The following is a 13,105-nucleotide window of genomic DNA, read 5'->3' on the forward strand; positions in this document are numbered from 1 at the left end:
TAAAAATAACCACCCAATTGAGAAATCACGTTCGCCGTTAATACCTTATCGATTTGAGTATTTCACGGGTATATTGCGAAAAACCTTTTTTTTAAATATCACAGAAAAACATAAAAGAACGGCCCTTTTTTTTTCTCCAAAAAAATCAACCGATTTTTTGTTAGTTTTAAAATATATTCTTAAGCCGCTTTCGGGCAGCAACAGTTTTTTACGTGAACAATTTGAATTCATTTTCTCGATCACGCGCGAAGACTTGAACAGAATGAATGTTTCTAATGATTTGTTAGCGATATATTAGCGAGAAGGGTCCAGGGGGTCCAGGGGTTCCAGGGGTTCCTAGGTGGCTCCCCGTCGTTCATATATGTTTGGCTTTGTGTAACAAATGCGCGGGAGTGTCCTTTTTGAGCAGACTGAGGTCTTGAATGTTGTCCAAGAGGGCGGGCACTTGAAGAGTGGTGTGCACCACTTTGCTGGTGGCGTCCACGTCCTTCTTCAGTTCCTCCATGTCCCTCTTGAGTTTGGCTCGCCGGTTTTGGAACCAAGTGATGACCTGGGCGTTGGTGAGTCCCAAAGATTGGGCGATTTCGTCCCGGTCGGCCGGTGACAAATACTTCTGGTACAGGAACCGTTTCTCCAGTTCGAAGATCTGGTGGTTCGTGAACGCCGTTCGACTTTTTCGCTTCTTCTTTGGCTGTTGACGGTTACTGAACAGGTTCAAGTGATCCCTGCTCCCATCTATTGGGAAGAAAAAGGAATTCAACTTTAATTTCGTATCCATCGTTATTGTAAGCATTTAGAAGCTAAGCTTCAATGGAAAATGGAAATAATCCCTTTTTACGTATAACCATTAATTTTAGAGGTCGGGGATGGTTAACTTCTATTCAATAGATAAAGCTCTCAAAATTATTCGAAAAATGTTTTGATCAAGTAATTTATATTTCTGTATTATCCGATTAATTATTTGATAAATTTGTAAAATTAATCGGAAAATCGACGTTTTTTTCGATAAAAAGCTCAGATTTTACGAATAATACATGTTTTTTAATCATTTTCCGAAATATTAACCGGTAAATTTCTTTGTTTACATTTTTTCCCGAAAAAATCAATTTAAACATGGATAATGATTAACCGTCCCCGACCTCTAATTAATTTATTTAACCCATTAATATTCAACTGAATGATACTTTCTGATGCCTAGTTTATAACCAAAAGACACGTCGTATCACTTTATAGTTCTCTAACATCTTCAGAGATAAAAGGAATTTAGGTTTCTTAAATTAATTTTCAAAATCTGCTTTTTGACAGAGGCTGTGGTGTACCTTTTTCTTCAGATGCCTGTACGTTTTTTATATAAGTCGATCAAAAGCTATAGAATCGACAGCTAATCGTATCGAATTAGAAGGTGGTAAAAAGGTCTATTCAATATTCACGAGTTAAATAAATTAATAGTATAACCCTACAATTTGCCTACCCGCAATAAGCGGATTCAAAAATTTGGCAACAGTCAAATATATCCATGATTTATCATTTGAAACCAGTCTTCGTTTATCGCGCTATTCAATATAGGGCTGTCCGAGTACTCGAACATCATCGAGTACTCGGCCTTTTTTGAGGTCGATTACTCGAACACGACCTCGAATAATTAATTGGAGAATTCTCGTCGATTACCAAGTACCAGAAAATTGCAGATTCGGGTACCCGATTACTCGAATAAGCAGCTCTCTAAACTCGTCGAGTATTTGTTTTTTCTATCCTCGTTGCTTCAAAGTTCAAAGAGGGGTTTTTACAACTTTTTGGGGGACAATAAACGGTACCTACAAAGTTGTGAAAACTTTGGTTCATTTAAAATAATGGAATATTTTTCAGCATTGAAAGTTACTTTATACTCCATTTAAATTTAATTTCATAATTACTTGAATAAAACCAGCTCAAGTACTCGATAACCCGACTCGTTAAAGATATAATTTTTTAAATTACTTGACTCGAATAAGATAAAGTTTCCCCTTAATCAAGTACTCGATTACTCGACTCAACTTCAATACTACTCGACTCGAATACTCGATGAAAATAAAATTAATACTCGTTAACCGACTCGATTGCCTAAAACCACTAATCGCACAGCCCTATATTCAAACCTTCGTATTCACCCTGTACTTAACGATTTCTAGAGTCAACGATCATGCATTGTGTTTTAAAGTTGATTATCTTTTCTATACGCGAGGGTTGGTTTGACGGAGGCGGGTACGAAGGCGTATCTGTTTGTCCAGAATTATATTGTTTACCGCGCGTCTGTATGGGATTAAGGGAGGACCCTTTTCTTTAACACTTCGTGGGAAAGGCCATTCTCGACAAAGTATATCTATTTAATTACGCGTATAATTTATAAAGCGCGCTTTAAATAAAAAAATATTTTTTTAAAGAGTGGTAATTTCTCTGGAGACTTTCCATCGCCTGTTTTTTTGTCAGTCGAAGTATATGCTTCGTAGAATTCACACTCGCGCAATGGCCTGTTTTTTTCTTCTCCTTAATCTAACTGAGATCAGACTGAGCAAAGAAATTCCACCATCTAAGTAATTCGACACTCAAAAATTACTTTAAATACTTTTAACTTGTGTGGGAGATGGGAGAGAAAAAAATTCAGAAAAGAGGTTCGTCGTAAATCGGCTGTATTCTTTAATTTTAAATACGCGAGAATGCGAGATTAAAGGCTAAGCTTTTAAGATGCCATTCTAGATCTGGTAATTAAAGCGGTTTTACTGTTTTAGAAATAAGACGTAATAAATTAGGGTAGTACGTATGAGAGGAATTCCAGCGGTGTTTTTAATATATATATGACTATTAAAATTTAAATTTATTACGAAATGATAATAACTGTAAGGCTCGTATGTCACTTACAACTGCTAACAGAACAGTTAAATCAGGTCTTAATTTTCAGATATCTGAAGATAATCAGTTGCTCAGATCAACCTGATCCAAGCAACAGTGATCTGATCTCAAATTGTATCTGATTCATTATCCCAAATAATAAATCTACTCTGATCTGCTATACTTTTTCTGACTATATTCAGTTAGTTAAAAAGTTATTTGACTTAAGCGTTTAGTTGATATATAATCTTGTGGAAACGCAAATTAAAACATACAGGAATTAAAATTTCGAAAGGAATTTATTCGGCGGATATATAAAATCGATAACTGTGAGGCATCTGAAATCAATTTGTCCGTTTAAAATGAATTCAGATTCGGGCTTAAACCACCTGGTTTGTATTTTGACCCATATAATCTGATCTGATAATATTCGAACGTAATAATAATATGTTTTCTTATTTATCAGATATCGCAAAATGTTTTCTGATAATCGGGTGGAAGCACTTACTAAAAATTAATGTATGGTATGTTAATAACTGATCATGCAACATAATATTAATCTTTATTGCAGTTCAATTTTAATTTGTATACGAAAAAATATAGATCGGTTCGTATTAGTTGCTCATTAATAATTTGTTACGTTACCAATACAAACAGGTAAGAAACCATTATTAGTCTTGATTTTGTTTCGTTACAAATTGGGCGATTTTTCACAAGATTTTTTAGGGGGAATTAGTATATAGCCGTTGGTATTCCGTGAGAAAAAATGTCGTCTATTAATCGGAGTTCTCACGACCGTGTCTGCTTCCAATTTCTTTTCGAATTACTCCCATGAGATTATGCCCAAATATACCTTCGCACTAAGTAAAGTACCGTATACTCTGATCAATAAAAAATGCCCCTACAAAAAAAATTGAAGTTTTTTGGTTCAGAGGGGCAGATTCGGCGGTAGGTCTGAAGCTGGATCGCACGGCTGGTTTCCCATATTCCGCGGAGTTCCCTCGGGATCTTAAGATCAACTGCTCCTCGCGATCGGTTTCTCGGGAAAATGAGTCCGTTGGCTCGTTACAGGCCTACTCGATTACCGGGCGCTCGTTGTCGAATTCCCCCTTATTGAGTGGCCGTAAAGGTATCCTCAGAGCACGCCTGCTTAAAATTGAGGCGGTGTCCATTTGGAAGCATTTATATTAGCTAGCTCCCCGTGGAAATTAAGTGGAACTAATTCGCCAATGGCATCAAGCATCGATCCCCGCTGTTGCCGTTACGAATGCTCGGACGAAAGCGGCCCTTCCCCTCTACGCCACGCTTTCCTGGCTCGCTTCGATGCCAGTATTGATTGAATAAGCCTTTTCAATTTTAAGCTAAAAGACGCTGATTGTAGTATACCCGCGATTACTTTAATTTATATGTTTAGCTTTAATTTAATTTGATCGCGGACTTTTTAAATACAAAAAGACCTGGGCAATCGAAAGATTGGAGATTTTAAAAATGTCATGAATTTCAAGGGTTATATCCAATAGATGGCGCTGTTTTAGGGTGGCTCTCTGATTTGCCTTTGACAACGCATAAACATTTATTCGACGGTGAAATTTTGCGCCTTAAACAGACCCTACAAAAATATTATATAATAGGAGGCTATGATTTGCAATTTGTATATTACACATTATATATTATTCAAGTTATATATTATATATTATTCAAGTTATATATTATATATTATTCAAGTTATATATTATATATTATTCAAGTTATATATTATATATTATTCAAGTTATATATTATATATTATTCAAGTTATATATTATATATTATTCAAGTTATATATTATATATTATTCAAGTTATATATTATATATTATTCAAGTTATATATTATATATTATTCAAGTTATATATTATATATTATTCAAGTTATATATTATATATTATTCAAGTTATATATTATATATTATTCAAGTTATATATTATATATTATTCAAGTTATATATTATATATTATTCAAGTTATATATTATATATTATTCAAGTTATATATTATATATTATTCAAGTTATATATTATATATTATTCAAGTTATATATTATATATTATTCAAGTTATATATTATATATTATTCAAGTTATATATTATATATTATTCAAGTTATATATTATATATTATTCAAGTTATATTATATATTATTCAAGTTATATATTATATATTATTCAAGTTATATATTATATATTATTCAAGTTATATATTATATATTATTCAAGTTATATATTATATATTATTCAAGTTATATATTATATATTATTCAAGTTATATATTATATATTATTCAAGTTATATATTATATATTATTCAAGTTATATATTATATATTATTCAAGTTATATATTATATATTATTCAAGTTATATAATATAGATTATATATTACACATTATATATTATATATTATATATTACACATTATATATTATATATTATATATTACACATTATATATTATATATTACACATTATATATTATATATTATATATTACACATTATATATTATACATTATATATTATATGTTATATATTATATATTATTTAATTATATAATATATATTATATATTACATACTATGTACTATTATTAAATATATTACGACTAATACATTATACGTTATATACTATATACTATATTATATATTTCACATTATACATTATATGTTATATACTATATACTATATTATATATTACATGTTATATACTATACTATATTATATATTACATATTATACATTATATATTATAAATTATTTCAGTTTTCTTAATGAAACGATATTAACGAATAATTCGATATTTTTCGATATCTTTCGAAATTCCAATTTCCCGATTTTAACCTTAAAAAAACTATATCCTCATAATTATAGCGTATCGCATTTTCTAGAACCAATTGTAAATTTAACAAAAGTGAATTTTTATTCGAGCCAACCAATTAAAATTCCAAAGCACGTTTTTCCTCATATTTCATTATTATTATTTGGGCCCATTAATAATGTTTATATATTTAATAGAGAACAGTATAAATTCCCACCCTTTGAATACGATTTCCAAAAAAAATGCCTAAGGTTCCGTAGTATACAATTCGTTATGGCGCGCCGAAGATCATTTAAAAGTTATCAAATCAGCTTCCATTTTTTTTTATCTATCTCTCCGAGAGTGTTGATTTGAAATATAATAACTTAACGAAAGAAAAAGGGGGGGGGGGGCTAAACGAAGGGAAGGAATATAGTACACGTCAGTCTTAATTAAAGGGCCTCAATATTTTTTTTTATTTCTCTTTAACGTAACTACCCGCTCCACTCACCATCGAATTTCATCCGACAAGCTCCTTACTGCATTTTTATAAGAAAAAGCGCTAGACCTACCTAGCTGAATGAGAAATAAGGGGTATAACACTCGACTTATTGCGTTGTTAAAGGCGGGGTTTAAGGTAAAGTTTGCGAGGCTTGATTACGCGCGGTTTAGGACGGGACGTTTCGCTAGAGGAAGCAGCGAGTATAGTCGACGCTGTTTCGCTATTAACGCGAAGCATAATGTCTTTTGAGGGGGGCTAGATACGAAAATTCCGTAGAAACATTTCGGGCGGCGATATCAAAAAGTTTCGTCGGAGGTACTCAAAGAGAGCCGCGCCGTTAATTAGTTACACCCGAGGTGGCTGGTAACTATTGCCCGAGGGGTCAACCTCCGTCTCCTTCCCCCCCTCGCCTGCATCCCCATCTCGAGGAATATTTCATAACCACATCGTCTTATATTTTAGAAAAATATTTGGCGCATTTTTTCAGTTTCTAAGCAGATAAATAATTTTCAATTTGTGGTACGTTTATGACAAAAAATTATGACTATTTTTTAAATATTTGGCGCATTTTTTCGGTTATTTTTCTAAGCAGATAAATAATTTTCACTCGGAACTGAAAAAAAATTATGACTATTTTTTGACAATTCCAATTCAAATAACATCTGGGTTAACTAAACTTTAAAGTAGACGTAACCAACGAAGTTATGTTGGAAGTAAATCGAAAAACAATTTAATGGACCAGAAAATTGGTGGGCATTTCCTAGTGGGCGGGGTATCGAAATATCCGGCCCCTTAATTTTTTCTTCGCGAGAAAATGAGCTACGGAATTGTGGTTATTCGCTTTGGTAATCAAGCTTTGATTTCTACCGTCTTTAAGAGAGGGAGATTTTAATAAATGGAAGCCATAAAAAGTGCTCTGATAACTTCGGTTCTTTAGTAATTTCTGATATTTTACGGCTCATGTTCCATAAAATCAGGGATGAAATGAAAAATCTTACTATAGTCTTAAGCTGGTGCTGAAATATCACCTTAAACAGGATTATATTTAAACTGGTGAGGGCTAGATTTAAATTGGTGCGGGGCTAGATTTAAACTGGTGTGGGGTTATATTTAAACTGGTGCGGGGATAGATTTAAACTAGTGCAGGGCTAGATTTAAACTAGTGCAGGACTAGATTTAAACTAATGCAGGGCTAGATTTAAACTAGTGCAGGGCTAGATTTAAACTGGGGTGGTGCTAGATTTAAACTGGGGTGAGAGCTAGGTTTAAACTGGTGCGGAGCTAAATTGAAACTGGTGCACTTGGGGTTATATTTAAACTGGTGCGGGGATAGATTTAAACTAGTGCAAGGCTAGATTTAAACTGGGGTGGCGTTAGATATAAACTGGGGTGAGAGCTAGGTTTAAACTGGTGCGGGGCTAAATTGAAACTGGTGTGGGGTTATATTTAAACTCGTGCGGGGCTAGACTAAATATAGTGCAGAGCTAGACTTAATCTAGCGTAGGACTAGACTTAAACTGGCGCGTGACCAAACTTAAAGGGACACACTGGCGTTTGAATTTAACCAGTTTCTCGCTCTTGTTTCCAGGATATGATTGGTCGTGTCTGCTATCACGTGGTTATTCCGGGCCAAATATTTTCAAACGCCGGTGTGGCCCTTTAAACTGACACCGAAATAATTTTAAATGTCCCCCTATTCTTCATATTATATCGGTTATCGCGGGCCTCATGCGTAAGTGCTATATAAGCCTAGTTATAGACTATTAAACAGAATTAATGTGGTTATGTATCGCGTAAGGCATCTCTTTTGGAATCGTGGGCCACCAGCAACCATCCCGTGGTGGCGTAGAAAGAACCCCTATTGAGTGAATTCGTAGTCGGTGTGGGAGTCTCGAGGACTCGGTTCCTCTGAGAAAGATTTTTTTCGTTTCGGTATAAAGGCTATTTATCGGGCAACGTGTCTTATGGAGCGTTAAGAGAATGTAGCGCTTTCTTCTCCTCCTCGAGATAGCTTTTTAATGAGAATCTCAAGGCACCCTATAAAGCGCTTTGTTCGCGAAGAAGGCGAGACTGAGGATGAGAGAGAATTCAAGGTGTTCTTATTCTTCGTCAAATGTCAATCCCCCTTTTCACAATCTAGTTTTTCCATCAGATATTTTTTATCTTATATTCCGTTTTCGCTATCTGGTCTTGGGAATCAAGCTCTCGTTGTTAATCTCTTTAATTGAGGCCCTGCTTAATTGGATCGCTGAGTAAAGTAAAACCATAAACAAAACCATTTCTCAAGTTCCGGTTCGCCATATAGGATTTGCGAGTATTATATTGTTTCATTAGAATTTTTTTACGAGTCAAACTAGAATATTTCTGGAACACAGACTCTATACAGAAGGCTTCGTCGAAGTTTTGCGTCGGTTCATTCTCAAGTCTCTTTAATCTTGCGATAGCAGAGTATTCTACTTGCGACCGAAAACTATCGCTACGCTCCCTTTGGTTCGCTATTGAAACCTAGATAGGTAGCGGCTAAAGCAGACACTATTGCTGTGCGAGTAGTGGTTTTAAGCAATCGAGTCGGGTATCGAGTACCAATTCTTTTTTCATCGAGTATTCGAGTCGAGTAATATTGAAGTCGAGTCGAGTAATCGAGTACTTTATTAAGGGGAAACTTTCTCTTATTCTATAGTCGAGTAACTAAAAAAACCTCGAATAATATTTTTAACGAGTCGGGTTATCGAGTACTTTATTCGAGTCATTAGGAAATTATATTTAAAAGTAGTATAAGGTAACTTTCAATGCTGAAAATTTTTCCTTTAATTTAAATGAACCACAGTTTCCACAACTTTTGTAGGTACCGTTTATTGCCCCCCATAGAGTAGTGAAAAACCCTCTTTGAACTTTGAAGCAACGAGGATAGAAAAACAAATACTCGACGAGTTTAGAGAGCAGCTTATTCGAATAATCGGGTACCCGAATATGCAATTTTTTGATACTCTGTAATCGACGAGGTCAAGTTCGAGTACTCGAGCTCAAAAAATGCCCAGTACTCGATAATGTTCGAGTATTCGCCCAGCCCTAACAGACACTATTAGTTTTCCTCATCGTTATTGATAAATTTGACTTTATAAATAATAATACTTGCACTTAAATATAATTTTTGCAATCGTTTGATTATATTTCGATAAGTTTATTTAAGAAAAAAAAACCCTCTTATGAATTTTTAAATTGTCTGTAGCAGACGGTAGATCATAGGCCCTACCTCAGAGAAGTTACGCCACCTAGACTCGTTTCGGTCGCGAATAGACAGTGTAAGCTTAAAATAATTTTACACTTCGGTTAAAGGACATTTTAAAAATTGTTCAAGTCTGAGGTCCATCGATACATAATTGTTAGTGATAGTTTAGTGATAATTAAAAAATAACACAGATAGTTTAGATTCTTTTAGGTAACTATTTTCATAAATTGGTTTCTTATATTTCCTATTACAAGATTATACTTTTCAGATTTCAGTGGGAGTTCCTTTTTATGAGTTTATGGTTCGTAAGCCATGATTTAGTAAACCATTTCTATAAATCACGCATTGCTGCAGTCTAAGATTTAGAAAGTGTTCTTTTTAATTGTTTGCTCGCACGACCATTTTCTGATAAAACAAATCAAGACAGGCGAGACAGCTCGTTCTAATACGAAGTGGATGAAATTGAATAAACCCTATAGGTGCTACGACTATCTTTTTCGTGACACTTTCCCATAAAAAGGTCGTTTTCTTTTGACAAAGCGCGTTTCACCTGCTTCTAACAAACGTTTTATAAGCCGATGCGCAAACTTTGTCGCTTCTCTTTTGAAGTTGCCCCTCACTTTTTCGCTACAAGGTCCTTTAGTGCCAATCGATTACAATAAAGACGAGGCTGAACTAATCCGCTTTACATCCCTGTACGCGTGCTACGAGACATCGTCACCAATGACAGTAAACGTTCGGCGAAAGACGCAAACTTTACACTCTTCGTAAGTATTTAAACACGCTTCTAGATAAGGTAACGCGCTCCGGTATGGGTGGATAAGAGGTGAAGATACGAGCTCAACCTTCCAAAGTGGCCGCCTATTGACCTTATTCGTACCTTTCCCACTTTCACCTTATTATACGGTCCGCCATTCGTAGTCCAACCAGTTTTCCGCACGTTTTCAAATACAAAATGGCTACCACCGGATAATTCAACACTGAAAAAGGTCTATAAGTCTCCGGTGACAAAGCGAAGGCGCCGCGTGTTAAGAAGATGAATTTAGAAGTTGGCAAAAAAGAATCTCTTGGAAGTGCATCGCCGTCGCTTGGCACCGCCACTTGTAACACCCAATTATTGCCAAATATATCGCCTCGTATAATACTACCAGTATATACTCTAGCTAGGTATTTTTATTAGTCTCTTGTATACGAATTTGGTGGCCCTTTTGGGTTATTCGTATACGACTCGGGAGTTATTCTTTCACTCGAAAAATAATTTTTTCAACTAAAAGTAGGAGGGACGGGGGGAGGAATTCTTAAGTCAGATTTATATAAGATATATGAAAAAGGGAAAAAAATGTAAAACAGGTTATTTCTCTTCAAAGGAAGCCGCCGTCTATTCCTAAATATAAAACTTGCCATATTTCTCGGCGCTTTTTTTTTAAAGTTCCCCGTCGTGGCCGTTAGATGGGGCTAGCGTATACGTCATTCTCGAATGGCCCGTCCGGATTAAGACTGGATTTATAGGCTAATCCGGTGGTGACAGACGCCTTTGGGGTACTTTTTTTTAAATATCGTCTCGTACCTTTTCCCGTGTGTTTCGGGGCACGAGCGAACCCCTGCCAACAAGAAGAGCGAAATCACGCACGCGACCTACCCCCGATGAAAAATTATCCTTCAACTTCTTCTGCACACTCTTTCTTTCGCTATGGAATCCGCGACAATCGGATTTTATAGACGTTTTTGATTCGAACGTCGTAAATCACTGGCCCCTTTAAGGATTTCCCAAATGCAGGAGGGCCTCCGCTCAGCCATTCTATTACTTTAATTGACCGAAAAATGGCCCGGATTTAAGATATTTCTTTGGTCGAGTTTACATCGGTACTGGTTGCGGAATTGACGGATTTTGAAATGACGTTTGAGCGCGCGACACTACGGGTACATGTCTTCGGCACACAGCCTTCTTTGCGTGCTTTTTTGACCATAACATGTAGAGGTATTTTCAAGCGCAAAATGAATTGTAAAAGCCGTCAATTAGGTAACTACACAGATTTATTGTTTGGTGATTTGCCTTTTTTTTGGTATTTGTGTTTTTTAAATCTGTTATATCGTAAATTATTTTAACCCGAGGTAACATTTTTTAACACGTACTATTCTTATAACGTGGCTAAGGACTCTTCGCCAGTAGTCTTCGGAACTGCCAGCTTTTCAAGTAACGATGGCCGGAAAATCTCAACCGTCTTTTTTACAAAGTGGCCAATGCTTATTGCAATAATATAAATAATATTAATCAGCTTGGCTAGTACCCAAGGCACCACCATAGGCCTAAGTCATCAAGCGACTTTTAAAGTCATTAATTCACGTGGCCGGGTTATATTGCGTAGGAGGGTGGTGGCAAGCCCTTCATGCCACGCGAGCCAAAATCCCCCGATACTAACTATTACCGTTAACCTCAACAAGTTTTTATGGAAGGGGAAACCGAAGAGCTTCGGGGGAAAACTTCTTTAAACAGTGTGGAGATAACTTGCAAACTCAATTCAGAAGGAGTTATTCCAGTGCTACAATCTAGGACCGAACCCGACACCCCAATTGAACATTACTATTATTTGGTCAAAATAATGATTATCCAAAGTTAACATAACGATATTTATGAAATTTATATAATTTGAATGTGTTAGACTATCAATAACCGATATTTTACACGATCATCCTTACGTTTATTATGTTACTTATATTCTCAACAAACCCCGTGATAAAAGCTTCCCCCCTGAACACTCGTGTACTGAGTTTTTAACACTTTTACAGGCGTTAGTTGGCCAAAAATAGGTTAAATTATGTCACATTATTTGATGATCAAATCTATTTCGTAAGAAACGTTAAAAATTGTATATATGATTTCATATTTCAATTCGCAAACTTCTTAGAATCGCGCGTGTCTTTGCGGAACTACACCCGATGGAAAATTTTATCTATACATTTTGAAAAATCGATTTTGGTGTATAGACTTTAAGAAAGAAACATCTTAATCCTCAAAACTGTATATATATTTTCGCGGTAAAGAATGGAACGGGAGAGAGAGGAGAAAACACCATTAGTTATATGAAACGGCGGCCGAGTCAGGCTCCCTTCTTTTCTTCGACCTTTGATCGAAACGTGTCCCTTGAAAATTTAGACGTCTTTCGGAACTAGTGTTCCCCACGATTCACGTTCTTCAGCTTGTAATTTTCAGGTAACTGAAGATAATCAGTCAGTCAGATTAGGTTTATATTTTATATTCCACTCAATCAGCAAATCTTATATAAAATTTTATCTGATTAATTAACCCAAACGTAATCGATCTGAACTTATTTCATAATCTGCTGTATTTAATTTCACCAGATTCAGATAGCTGTATAAAGCCTGGTTTTCACTGGGCTTAAAAACTGCGAAAATTGTTTTACACAAATATATTTCCGGCGGATTTTCCAAGGTTTTTCCGCACCTGGTTTTCACTGGGGATTTTTTCAAGCGGTTTGCAATTTGGCGGTTTCGATAGCGCATGCGCTGAAAATTGTATCTTTACTGAATACTGACTCACAGAATTAAAATGGACGCCATAGATAGCTTCAATAGCAGTCCACCGATTTTATTTCATTTCATTGTTTTTAAAACATCTATTTGGTTTGTCATATAAAAAAGGATAAGCGCGAACCTCTTCTATGAATAACT

At 35.2% G+C, this 13,105-nt stretch overlaps 1 protein-coding gene across 1 annotated transcript in view; it reads right to left on the minus strand.

Annotated features, from left to right (window-relative positions):
- Positions 1-220: 220 nt before the first annotated feature.
- The window catches only part of LOC149934896 (uncharacterized), a 59,760-nt gene continuing 46,875 nt past the window's right edge, over positions 221-13,105 (minus strand). The window contains exon 2 of the mRNA XM_090153065.1: positions 221-735. Within this exon, the coding sequence (XP_090009191.1) occupies positions 356-735 (380 nt within the window). The 3' untranslated portion in view covers positions 221-355. The remainder of the gene's footprint in view (positions 736-13,105) is intronic.

The sequence above is a fragment of the Leiobunum rupestre genome, chromosome 7 (assembly GCF_980474605.1).
Source record: "Leiobunum rupestre chromosome 7, qqLeiRupe1.1.hap1, whole genome shotgun sequence".
Lineage (NCBI taxonomy): Eukaryota > Metazoa > Arthropoda > Arachnida > Opiliones > Sclerosomatidae > Leiobunum > Leiobunum rupestre.